General features: G+C 28.4%; 1 protein-coding gene across 3 annotated transcripts in view; it reads right to left on the reverse strand.

Annotated features, from left to right (window-relative positions):
- Nucleotides 1-10265, reverse strand: part of LOC103576315 (SPRY domain-containing SOCS box protein 3) — a 64628-nt gene extending 54363 nt beyond the window's left edge. For all 3 annotated transcript variants that reach the window (XR_001345206.2, XM_053739481.1, XM_014442301.2), the window contains exons 1-2: nt 9789-10265; nt 9529-9719 (exon numbers count right to left, since the gene is read on the reverse strand). Coding sequence is in view for 2 of the 3 variants with exons in the window: in XM_053739481.1 (XP_053595456.1) it covers nt 9529-9719; nt 9789 (192 nt within the window). In the remaining variant the exon portion in view is untranslated. The remainder of the gene's footprint in view (nt 1-9528; nt 9720-9788) is intronic.
- Between the last annotated feature and the right edge of the window lie 2936 nt (nt 10266-13201).

The following is a 13201-nucleotide window of genomic DNA, read 5'->3' on the forward strand; positions in this document are numbered from 1 at the left end:
CCAACAAAACATTTTGATAAATCCATAGGAATATAACATATCGATTAAAGAGTTAAATTTCTAATAATAAGGTTCCAATTTAATTTTTTTTATTAAAATACAAGTAACGAATCGAAAATATTTTTCTATAGAATCATAAAAACCGATGACAACATAATCGATAAACCAAATCAAAATTGAAAATCCGATGGTAATTATGATAATTGCTATATTAATAGACGGATTAAAAATTAACATAATTATTTTTACATAAGCATTGACAAATTAGTACAACAACTATTACATTTTTTAATTATTTCAAAATGATTTTATGTCTATAATGACATTTGAATAGAAGTTTAAAATAATCTGTACTGTGTACACAGATACTTCTGTACACTCAAAAATTTTTTTAATTACCGAATAAGCATTTTTGAGTATACAAGATTATATTTGTCACGAACTATCTTTATCAGATATAATTTTATAAAAACATCATTTATAGTGATGCCATAACCTACATTGATCACACCTTAAGATTATTATTATCCAAATAATCAAGGTGCTCAAGCAAAAATTTGCTATTATTTTACCGTAAAACGTCTGTCGTAAATTGGAGGTAAACAAATTCAAGTTTGAGCTGTTGAGCTGACTATCCTTGAAATCGATAGCAAATAAACGTCAACTTTATTCAGTTTTCTAACTACAATATGAGCATAACACACGGTACAAATTAACAGAAAGTTAACTGAAAATTTTGATCTTCAACTCTTGCTAGCAATTTGCTGCCCAATTTTAACCGCATTTTGGTCAAGTTGAATCTTTAAATTGACATTAATATGCAATAAACCTGGTTACCAGGTTTTTGCTAACAATCCTTATTTAGCCTCTCATTATTAACTATTTCGATTTATTTTAGGACGAGACTATTCGCACCCAAGCGTGTATGCAGCGTATAAAATTTTGGGAAGTTATTGTTTTCACCCCGATTCGCGAAAATTGGAATTCCAACAGATGTCGACATTTTGAGGTTCTAGGAAACTATTCTGACTAGATTCAAGATGATGTCCGAGTGTATGTATGTATGTACGTACGTACGTATGTAAATATTCTGTAACTTTTGAACGGATAAACTGATTTAAATCGTCAGGGTGTCATTCGACGCGGCTTGTTAAATATTATAAGCACTGAAAATTTGAGTTCAATCGGTAGGGTACGTTTGGAGATATTTCAAAAATAAAATTTTTTCAAAAAAGTTTTTTTTGAATAACTTTTAATTTGCTCGATGGATTGATTCCAAAATCTAATCAGCTCTAAAACTTTGTAAGCCGCGTCGAATGCCACCTCAACCATCAAAATCGGTTCATTCGTTCAAGAGAAACCGTTAACGGAAGAATTAAAAAAAAATTGTTTTTTTTTTTTAGTTTTTTTGAAATTTCTCAAAAACGTCTTGATAAATCAATTTAAAAATTTGATTAGCTCTAGAACTCATAAAACGCGTCGATTGCCACCTCAACCGTCTCAATCGGTGAATTCGTTCGAGAGATATCGTTGTAGAAAAAATGGTAAACGTTATTTTTCGAAAGCAAAGGCATACAATAGTATTTTCGAGCTCGAAGAGCTCAAAAATGTATTCTCAACAATGATTTCGAGCTCAAGGAGCTCGAAAGCAGCGGGAAGTTTTGGGGCTGGCCCGCAGGGTCAACTGACACCAATTTTTTTTATTTATTACAGTGCTTTCGTCTAAACTTATGATTCCAAACTTATCTATGTGGTCTCATGATATTTATCGATGTTCAAGTCAAATTAGAATGTATTTTGATTTCACAATACTGTGAATTGTGATACTTGAGTAATAAATAAATATCCATAAAAAACAATATTTGTTTTATTTACTCAAAAATGAACCTATTGAGGAAAAAAATATAAAATTATGCAAAGAATAAATTATATAAGGCTATAAAAATTATAACAAAAAAAAAAAATTGGTTTTTGAGATATCTAATTTTTACAGTAGATATCAAAACTGAAAATAATCTAATTTATACAAATAAATGGAAAATTTGCTGCAAAATTCAACATATATAAATATGCACGCACAGGAAATCTTCACATACACAACCAAAAATTTGCAGACATAAAATTTTCACAATTAAATACAATATATATGTACTCACGTTGAATGTAGAGACGTACGCTGAAAAGCATGATAAATTAGATTTTCACTTATATTTTCCATTAATTAATAACTAATTTACTAACTATTCAGATTGATGCTGTATATTAAGATTATTCACAATATCAATATAGATATTTTTATATAAATTTCATAACGACAAGTACAATTAAAAGTTCATATTTTGTTTGATTGGATATTCACTTTTTTTTTGTAATGAATCTTAAATTTAAATGTTCCCGGGCATCTGGAAGGAGATCCCACTGCGTCACAAGTATTAATGCGCATGCGCGACATAGCTACACTGGTAATGAGATTTTAATTAATTAAAATTGATAATAAAAGGCGATAAGACGTTAATTATGATCGAACAAACGAAGATTATGAAAGAACAAACGAAAATGAATATTAATTGATTGATAACAGGAAGAAATGAAATGTCGATAAGTTAAGGGGGGCTAAGTTGAGGTTGAAGATTTAATTATTTAATTATAAATAAACAATAAGCGAACAAACAACATCAATCGACGGACAATCACAAACAAACGACGAACAAACGATTGGAGCATTGAAAAATTGAAAAAGTGTGAAAATCAAAATTGATGGGGACCAGCTTCAGCAAGCCATGATCGAGTTCGTTACTGGGAGGGTTGTAATCTGGTAGAGTTGTAATGTGAGAGAGTTCTTAAGTGGTAGAATTGTTGATTGGTTGAGATTTTTGCGGGTAGTGTTTAAAACTGGTATAGTTGTTGTGTGGCACAGTTACTTGTGGTAGGCCTGGTTGTAGTTCACTTGTCGTAAGGTAGAGATTTTTCTGGTACACCTATTAATGTGCCAATAATTTTTTTTTAATTACATAAATTTTTTTGACTGCAACTAAACAGTACCAACAGTTGTTATTTTATGAAAATTGGTACTTCTGTTTACACTAGTTTCTTTGACAGTTTAATGTGTATCACGTGTATGTGTAGTAAATATAACCTTATAATCCCGGTAAATTTTTGACAGTTCATAATAATACGATAAATGTAACTGACACACAATTTAATAAGAAAAAAAATTGTTAAACAAATAATAAAATCGGTGATAGTATGGCACAGATCAGCCAAGTTAATCAATTGTTATTATTTTAGTGACAAAAAATTAATTTGACACAATTTATTGTTACTATTTGAACAGTGATAATTATTAATATATAGTTTATCTCTTCAACTATTTAATTTGTATTTTTTTACCAATCTAATACCCCACACACATCAAATAAATATTTATTTTTATTTATAAATATAAATAATATACTAATCTTCACACCTAATAATTTTTTAATTTATAAAAAACATTAATTATTTTTTGTTTAATTTTAATAATTGAAATATAAATTCTCCCGTAATTTTTACACATCTTATCTTATTAATCACAAGTATTCATGATTATTATTCATTTAACTCTTTGGTTTGTATTTATTACCAGTCCAGTATTTAACGATCATCATATAAATATATGTTTATTCTTTGAATGTAAACAATAATTTAAATTTTGCGCGCACAGCAGAACCACCATTTTTCCCAAGTATAAATAAAAGGGGCGCAGAATAAGTTACAAAACAAAGACAGAAATCTTTCTGTCACACAAAAAAAATTAATTAAAAAAAAAACCGTGCGGTAAATTGTTTCGAAATTTGTTAGATAGATATTTTAGATATTATATCGTAGACTGAATAGTTTTTTTTGTTTAGGTAAACTGTGCCATTTTTTTTACAAATTATCAACTTCCTGTTAAGTTGAATAAAGACAGCCATAAGAGCCCATGTATTTTCACGAAAGTTTAATTAATTATATTTCTTAAACGATATGGTAAAAAATTCTGGTTTTTCGTTTTTAAGGGCTTTAAAATATAATCTTTGAAATTATCACAATTGGAGTAAGGGTTAACTGTTGGAGGTTTGACTACCAAATTACCTTAAACTAATCGCAACGAGTAAGATTTTCTTCAGAGATCTTAAACTTTGATAAATAACACATGTAACCAATGAAAAAAAAGTTTATTTTTTTTACCGACAAGTCTATGAAAATTTAATTTGTTTACTTTAAAGTTAATTAACATGAGGTAAATGTCCCAATACCGGAACAAGATCCAATACCGGAACGATTTGATAATCATTATATTATATTTCAGCTCGTACGCGATGAAACTAAATAAAACTTTCTTTATTTGAAACCTTAATTTTTAAGTTAAAAAATAATATATAAAATAGATTTTAGAAAATATTTAAAATATGAAAAAAAAAAATGTTAATTAGAGCATTAGTCTCGGATTCATGACTTTTTCATGTCTCTTAATGGTTTTGCTGAGAAATCAGTTAATGGTCATAAGCTTATAGAAAATGCATAGAATTACTTTTCAATAATCTTTTTTTTGTATATGCATCTTGAATGACATAAAATTCAAGAAAACATATTAAAAATATGAAAAAAAAGTATTATTATATCAATTTGACTGTTCGTCTATTAGAACACCAAAATGAACCCGTGCCCGGTACCGGAACAGCCAATCATATTAATGTTATCGATAGACATTAACCGTGAGTTTTATTGACTGGCTAAATCAAGTACAATATTAATTATTACTGGAGCCCTAATATTTAATGCAATATGTATAATTGTTATAAAAAATAAATTAAGTATAGATAAACTCTAATTTAAATCATAAAAAATAAATTTTTGTTTTTATTTTTTTTTTTTTTTTAATTATTTTCCTAGTATAACCTCAAATGATTTATTTTGTTTCTATTCTTTAGTTCAAAATATTTATTTTCATTGAATATTCAATCATTTTCAAATTTTAAATGCATTTTACATTATGGGTGTGATATAGCACACACCAGACAAATTTAAAATTATTAATAAATCGAGTAAATAATAAATAATATAAAATTTAAAAAAATACAAATTCAAAAGATTTTAAAATTAATAATGCTTTTTTTGTAAATATTATTTTTTTAATTATTTATCTTATTTATTTATAACTTTAAAGTTCTCTGATGTCTGCTACATTCATACTCGTTTTACATTAATATTATTTAATAATTATTAATATTTTCACCATGAACAAATGCAAAAAATAACTTATTTTATTTACTGTTCCGGTATTAGGACAACCGAATTCCCGTATTGGGACAAGGCTATTTCAGCGTTCCGGTATTGGGTCTTTTGGGTGTGATAGAAAAAAATTTTTTTTTTATATTAAATTTAAGAAAAATGAACTAATTTGATTATTTTTGCATTGGTAAATGTCTATTCTATATGATGTAATAAATTATTTTGGTTTATAATTTATTTGAATATTTTTAAAACGATAAAAATCAGTCATATACCCTTCATCGTTCCGGTATTGGGACATTTACCTTACTTTCTTGTTGGGGCAATTTCACTCATCCAATAAAGAAGGGAAAGAAAAATTTATGATATTAAAATTATCTGATATATAAAGTTTTTATAATTTATCAATAATAATTTTCTGATTTTTTTTAAACTGATAAATTTAAAAAAAAAATCATTTTAAAAAATTTCATCTATAGCTTTTTAAACTTTCTACATGTACTTTTTTTTGCATGCCTCGAATGCGAAGCAGAGAGATGCTTTATAACCGACTTGTCAAGGTCACGCGATTTCCTCACACTAGACTGTATGTATTATTTCTAAATCACACTTACACGTTATGAAAAGCACATCAATATAAAGAGGGAACACTTATGAATAAGCTTTATACTTTTTTTGGTTTTCTGATACGTATTAATATAAAAAAAAATTTATCGTGGACGTCCATTAGTCTGTGGCTCAAAGAAACGCCGTGGTACGTATATCTCGAGAACGACTTGACGAAACGACTCAATTTTGTTTTTCACTATCTTCAGAATTATGTAGAGAAGGTTCCTTTTGAAAATCACTACTGTAGTCCTTCTCGCTTTTTTATAATAAATCATCACTGTTAAAACCGGCAATTTTTCATGTAAAACAACACACTGCGGTCATTTTTTTTAGGAATGCTCTCCTTATCTTACTTTTTTCGCTGATTTTTATTACCGTATATTTACCATGGAAATCTTTATGAAAAAAACACGAGTGGTTTATATTTTTTTTAAATTAAAATTTTTAAAACATGACAATAGCGTTCGAGGCAAGCACTTGAGACGATGTCTATTGGGCTTATTTTAATTGGAAAAGTAACCGATAGGACTTATCCCACTAACCGAGATCCTTATTACCTGAATTACCAGTTACTAATAATCCCGATGGCCCAAATTTTCAATCACCCAAAATCCCGATCGTCAGTAATTTCAATTACCAATACTACGAATTGCCCAAATTTAGAAAAAAAAATCGGTCTATCATTTGACCCTGCGGACCAGCCCCAAAACTTCCCACTGTTTTCAAGCTCCTTGAGCTCGAAAAATTGTTGTGAATATGATTTCGAGCTCGAAAATACTTTTGTATGTTTTTGTTTAAAAAAAAACAACGTTTTTTACCATTTTTTCTCAAACGTTATCTCTTGCACGAATAAACCGATTGAGACTGTTAAGGTGGCAATCGACGCGTTTTATTGAGTTCTACAGCTCTAGTCGTTTTTGAGAAATTTTGAAAATACTAAAAAAAAAAAATTTATTTTTTAATTCTTTTGACAACGGTTTTTCTTGAACGAATGAACCGATTTTGATGGTTGAGGTGGCATTTGACGCGGCTTATGAAGCTACAGAGCCCAATTGATTTTGGAAACAATCCATCCGGCACATTACAAGTTATCCGAAAAAAAATTTTTGAAAAAAGTTTATTTTTGGAATATCTCTAAATGAGCGCTGCCGATCAAGCTAATTTTTTTTCAGCTTTTAGATATTGACAAGCTGCGTCGAATGACACCTTGAAGATCAAAATCGGTTCATCCGTCCAAAATTTATAGTTATTTACATACGTACGTACGTACAAACACACATACATACATACCCTCGGACATCTTCTTAAAATTAGTCAGAATAGCTTCCTAGAACCTCAAAACGTCAAGATCTCTTAGAAATTCGATTTTCGAAAATCGGACCGAAACCAATAACTTCCTGAATTTTCGAAAATTTTCAATTTTCATACCGGGAAGTTAAAAACCACTTCTATTATTATTGTTTTATTTTTTTAAGTGTCCCGCTAAGAAAATTGAAAATTTTCAAAAATTCGGGAAGTTATGGGTTTCGGTCCGATTTTCGAAAATCAAATTTCTATCAAATCTTGACGTTTTGAGGTTCTAGAAAGCTATTCTGACTAATATCAAGATGATGTCCGAGTGTATGTATGTATGTACGTACGTACCTATGTAAATATTATGTAACTTTTGAACGGATAAACCGATTATGATCTCCTAGGTGACATTCGGCGCGGCTTGTTAAATACTATAAGATGCAAAAATTTGAGCTTAATCGGTAGACTGCGTTCAGAAATTTTTGAAAAATAAAATTTTTTCAAAAATGTTTTATTTTTGGATAACTTTTAATTCGCTCAATGGATTGATTCCAAAATCTAATCAGTTCTAAACTTTATGAGCCGCGTCGATTACCACCTCGACCATCAAAATCAAATCATTGGTCTAAAAAAAAAGTATCGTGGTAAAAATAAATGGTGAAAAACTGTTTTTTGCAAATATCTTTTAAATAACTGAACCAAATGATTTCAAAATCTGATAAGTTTCAGACTTTATCAAAAGGGTAGATTGCCACTTCAAACATAAAAATCAGATCATTTATCAAAGAATTGAAAAAATAAATTTGCATTTTTAATTTTACATCTATGTATCAGTCTAAGAACCGGTGGGCGGCAGACCGCACATATCTTAGGAAAGCCTAAAATTTCCTCATTGAGTCTGTTGTACCTACCAACCATGAAATGGCAGCTAGCTAAGCGCTGTCGTGGTGGCCCCGGCTACACTCAGGTGCGACAGAAGTGCAAATTACATTAACTGAAAAACCTATCTTAAGAAAGCTGCCGTTTGGATATGTTAAAATATACTATTATAGTTATCTAAAATCGAAAAGCCAGACCATTATCGCGGTTTTAGAGTGGTGGCAGACATTTTTAAAAATTAAAAAAAAATTTTTTTAGACATATTTTAGGAAACTTGAAATTTATATACGTTATTCTGTGAAGTATCAGAAGCTTATGTTTCTGAATGCAGACCGATGCGTCGGTTCCTTCGACCTGGCAGACAGTAAAATTTTTTTCTACCACGAGTTTATCTGGGTGTAGTAGATACGTTGTATACGAGTAAAATCACGTCAAGTGGTCCCCATTTTCCACTTGATCATAAAAATTAAGTCTATGAATTTTTTTCTTAAGTAGTCACTATGAAAAATTAATTCCCCAAACGACTTTTCAAAATTTTCATTTTAACGATCGTTTTTTTTTAAATGAAAATTTTGAGTACTTTTAATTAAAAAAAAAAATTTCAAAACAACCGTTAAAGATAAATTAATGAAATTTTCAGGATTTATTGTCAAATATCTATATTTTATCAAAATAATAATAGCTTAAAATTATTTATTTATTATCCTAAGGTAAATGTCCCAATACCGGAACGACGAAGGGTATATGACTGATTTTTATCGTTTTAAAAATATTCAAATAAATTATAAACCAAAATAATTTATTACATCATATAGAATTGACATTTACCAATTCAAAAATAATCAAATTAGTTCATTTTTCTTAAATTTAATAAAAAAAAAAAATTTTTTTCTATGACACCCAAAAGACCCAATACCGGAACGCTGAAATAGCCTTGTCCCAATACGGGAATTCGGTTGTCCTAATACCGGAACAGTAAATAAAATAAGTTATTTTTTGCATTTATTCATGGTGAAATTAATATAATAATACTATTTTTTTCATATTTTTAATATGTTTTCTTGAATTTTATGTCATTCAAGAAGCATATACAAAAAAAAGATTATTGAAAAGTAATTCTATGCATTTTCTATAAGCTTAAGACCATTGACTGATTTCTCAGCAAAACCATTAAGAGACATGAATTTGTCATGAATCCGAGACTAATGCTCTAATTAACATTTTTTGTTTTTCATATTTTAAATATTTTCTAAAATCTATTTTATATATTATTTTTTAACTGAAAGATTAAGGTTTCAAATAAAGAAAGTTTTATTTAGTTTCATCGCGTACGAGTTGAAATATAATATAATGATTATCAAATCGTTCCGGTATTGGGTCCCGTTCCGGAATTGGGACATTTTCCTTATATTTTCCACCACCAGAACTTAATTGTTTTTTATAGTACGATTATTATTTCAAGTTCTCTCTTTTATTGGGACAATTTAAACTTACCACATCGGTTCCATATATTCCGGACACCATTTTTACTTCCCAGTAGTGATGTCTTTCTTTAGTTAATACTTTATTACCCCTAACAGCAGCTGTTCCATCGCTACGACCAGGATGAAAGTTCACTTCTAAATTGTTTTTGGATAATAAAGACTTTCTCGATTTAAATCTTTCGTCCCACGTCCACTCAAACACTGTGAAATATGGTTTTGTTTATTATTACATAATATTAGATTATTATCAACATTTCATTCTTTACTTACTGTTTGTTATTCAACAGTTTTCAAAGCAATGACAGAATTCTTCAACGTTCACAATATTATGTTACTCCGATAGTTAGGATTGCACAGAAAAAGTTTGTTTTTTTTTTATTTGCGATCCAAATACGGCAAATTAAAGTTGTGAAGTTTGCTGAGCAGGTGTCCCTTCAATTTGATAGCAAATATACGTTAACTTCTGTTGTTCAGTTTTAGTTCAATTTATTTTTAGCTTTCATTATTATTCAGCTATCTCATCTATTCTAATTGCAATCGTTCATTGAATATTTATAAAAATTGGAAAAATATTGTCGTAGAAGGTCTAAAATAACTGCTTGCTCTCCAGCACTTTCCTTTAAGTTGCCTTTAAAATACGGCAGTAGCTTGTAATTAACTTATGGTTAGGGTGGCTATCAGGGAAAATTTGTTTTTCAAGTTGACATCAATCGATAGTCTATGATTATTAGGGTATGCTCGGGGCTCTAACAATCGTATGAATCAGAACCAGTGATTCATACCGTCTATGGTTACAAACTTACCAACAGAAAACTCTATGCAAGAAATTTCTATGCTCGGATATGTTATGTCCTCAATGACCTCAAGTGCCTCCACCTGTTAATTAATTAGTGAGCTTGAGATATATAAATAAGCACGCATTTAAATTCCATTTGAAATTATACATATTAATATCTTACAACACTTATTGCATATTATCAATATTGAGTCAATAATTTAAATAATAAATCATCATGACACATTCTCATTAAATTATATATTTAGATTATAAGAAAGTTTAAATAAATAGATAAATAAATCTTTATTTTATATTGAGAGAAATTTAAATACAGTTTGAGCGGTCTTGGAACGTTTCCTGTCACCCGATACTTAAAACCTAAACAGAACACACACATAAAAAATATGAATAGGCCCTTGTTCTATAGTTAACAGTCAATATGGTTATAAACAAGGGCATACTATATGAACATATAAGAAAAGAAAATATATAATAAATAAATGTCGACGTTCTAATTAGCAAATTGTCTAATTTCACTTCAGAAAATCCTTCATTTATGCGAAAAAAAAGAAATTCAAAATTTTTTTTCATCTAAAAATCAATTCCATATCTAGTATATGTATAATATTTTTGTTAAGGTTACTTAATTGATATTTTCTCTCGCTATTCGTATCTGAAAATTGCACAGAATAACCTACGAAAAATAATCAGTTAGACAATTTACTAATTAGAAGGTCTATGTTATTTATAAATGAAAACCATATCATAAGAATTTAACTATTATTGTTAGTATATTATCTATTAAATGAAGAGTGACTCGTATAATAAATAAATTAATAGAAATATAAAAATATAGCGTTAGAATAATTATAATGATGTTTCACGATAAATGATAATATCAATTGTATCGAATAATTAAATATATAATAATAATAAAAGAATACACCTCTGATAGTCTAGAATATTTAACTGAAAGCTTGTATCCAAGTACAGGAAAATATAATATAAATAATATAAATAATAGTCTTGGGTAGTTCGCGAACGACCTAGGTCGGAAGAGCGCTCCTTTAGGTGAACTATGCGAACTAGTTCGTCGATGATCTCGCTCTTAGTTCTTTTTATATTTTTTTTAGCGTCGGTTTAACTAGACACTGGCGCTATGTGACCAACCGAGTTATTTACTTTTTCTGTGCGCGCCTTGATATTGCGAGAGACTATTTTTATATATTAGATCATTACTCAACGAGACTAGCTGTTGACTAATGATTAATATAAATTATTGAATTTTTTCATTTTTACTTAAGTAAAAGATTTGATGTGCTATAAAAAAATGTCAACTTTAATTGTAATAATTAGCATTTTTTAAGTATTGTAATATAATTACGCATTATACTAGAAACGAGACTAGCTGTTGACTAATTATTAATATAAATTCTTTTATTTTTTCATTCTTATTTAAATAAAAAATTTTATGTTCCATAAATAAACAGAACCAGCATTAATCATAAATATATTTTTTTTTCTATTTATTGTTTTTATTAAATTATTTAAACAAAAGAACTAATGAACTAAAAGAACGAACTAGTTCGCCATTGGATTATGAACTAAATTGAGCGCTCTCAGTGGTGACCGATTAGGCCCAAGACTAATAAATAATAAGAAGTCGTAAAATGGATAAAGTAAAGAACCTAAATGTGTAAGTTTATATCTCAAATTTGTATTAGTAGAAAGTATAAATGCATAAATCTATTTGGTAAAGAACTCATATATATATATATATATATATATATATATATATATATATATATATATATATATATATATATATATATATATATATATATATATATATATATATATATATATATATATATATATATTAGGGTGCTTCGTTTCCGGCGATAGTATTTTTTTTTGTTGCTCATCAAGCAAAATATTGTTCTTTATGCTAAAACAAAAATTCCTGCCAAGTTTGAGCTCCTAATTCCAATCCTAAGTACTGTTACGTCCTGGTTGATGTTTTGGCGCTGGCGTAGTTGAGCGGTCGATTTGAATTGGACGTAATGAGAACTTACATATAATTATAAATAATTATTAAGTATGGGTTGAACAGCCACCATTCGGTGGTTGAAATAAACTGGTTATTTGATTATATATTATTTTATATCTCAATCCGATTTATTCAATTGTAAAAGAATAATTTGAATAATGTGAAAATATACAATTGAATCAATTTATAAATTTGTTAAAGTTCTCCTAACAATAACTTCAAAAGTGTGAGAAAGAAGTTGAGTATTTAATATTGAGCCTGACTGCTCTCGATGATTCTATGTTTCAGACTGATTTCTCTTGATCGAGAAAAACTAGAGTAAGTCTCTTATCAACACGAGGCGCTTGGGCATCAGGCCCGCCATCGGTCGATATAGAGGGGTGGATCGAGATAAGCAATATTCTCGAATGATCCATTCTCCGTTCTCAGGCTTTCTCCGTTTTTACTATTAACAAATGAGTCACTTATCTATAAACAAAACTTATCTTAGAACAAAATAGATGTTTGTGCAGCTGCACGTCTCGAGGATTTACTCGAGGCGTCAGCGTTTATTTGTACATAACAAATATTAAGAGAAAAATAACTTCATCAATATGTTTTAAATATTCTAAATAATATTATACTATATTATATTCAATTATTTTATATTATTATATTATGTTATATTATTATATTAAAGTCTATTATTATATTATATTGTATTATTATATTAAATTATGTTCTATAATATAAGATGACTTATTAATTATGTCACCTGTTAAATTATCAATATGCATCTTAGTTAATTAGTTAGGTCTCAGATCGGTCTCTCAATAATTAGTATTTAAAAATAGTCAGAGACTTCTGATGAGCAGG

Source organism: Microplitis demolitor, chromosome 5, assembly GCF_026212275.2.
Source record: "Microplitis demolitor isolate Queensland-Clemson2020A chromosome 5, iyMicDemo2.1a, whole genome shotgun sequence".
Lineage (NCBI taxonomy): Eukaryota > Metazoa > Arthropoda > Insecta > Hymenoptera > Braconidae > Microplitis > Microplitis demolitor.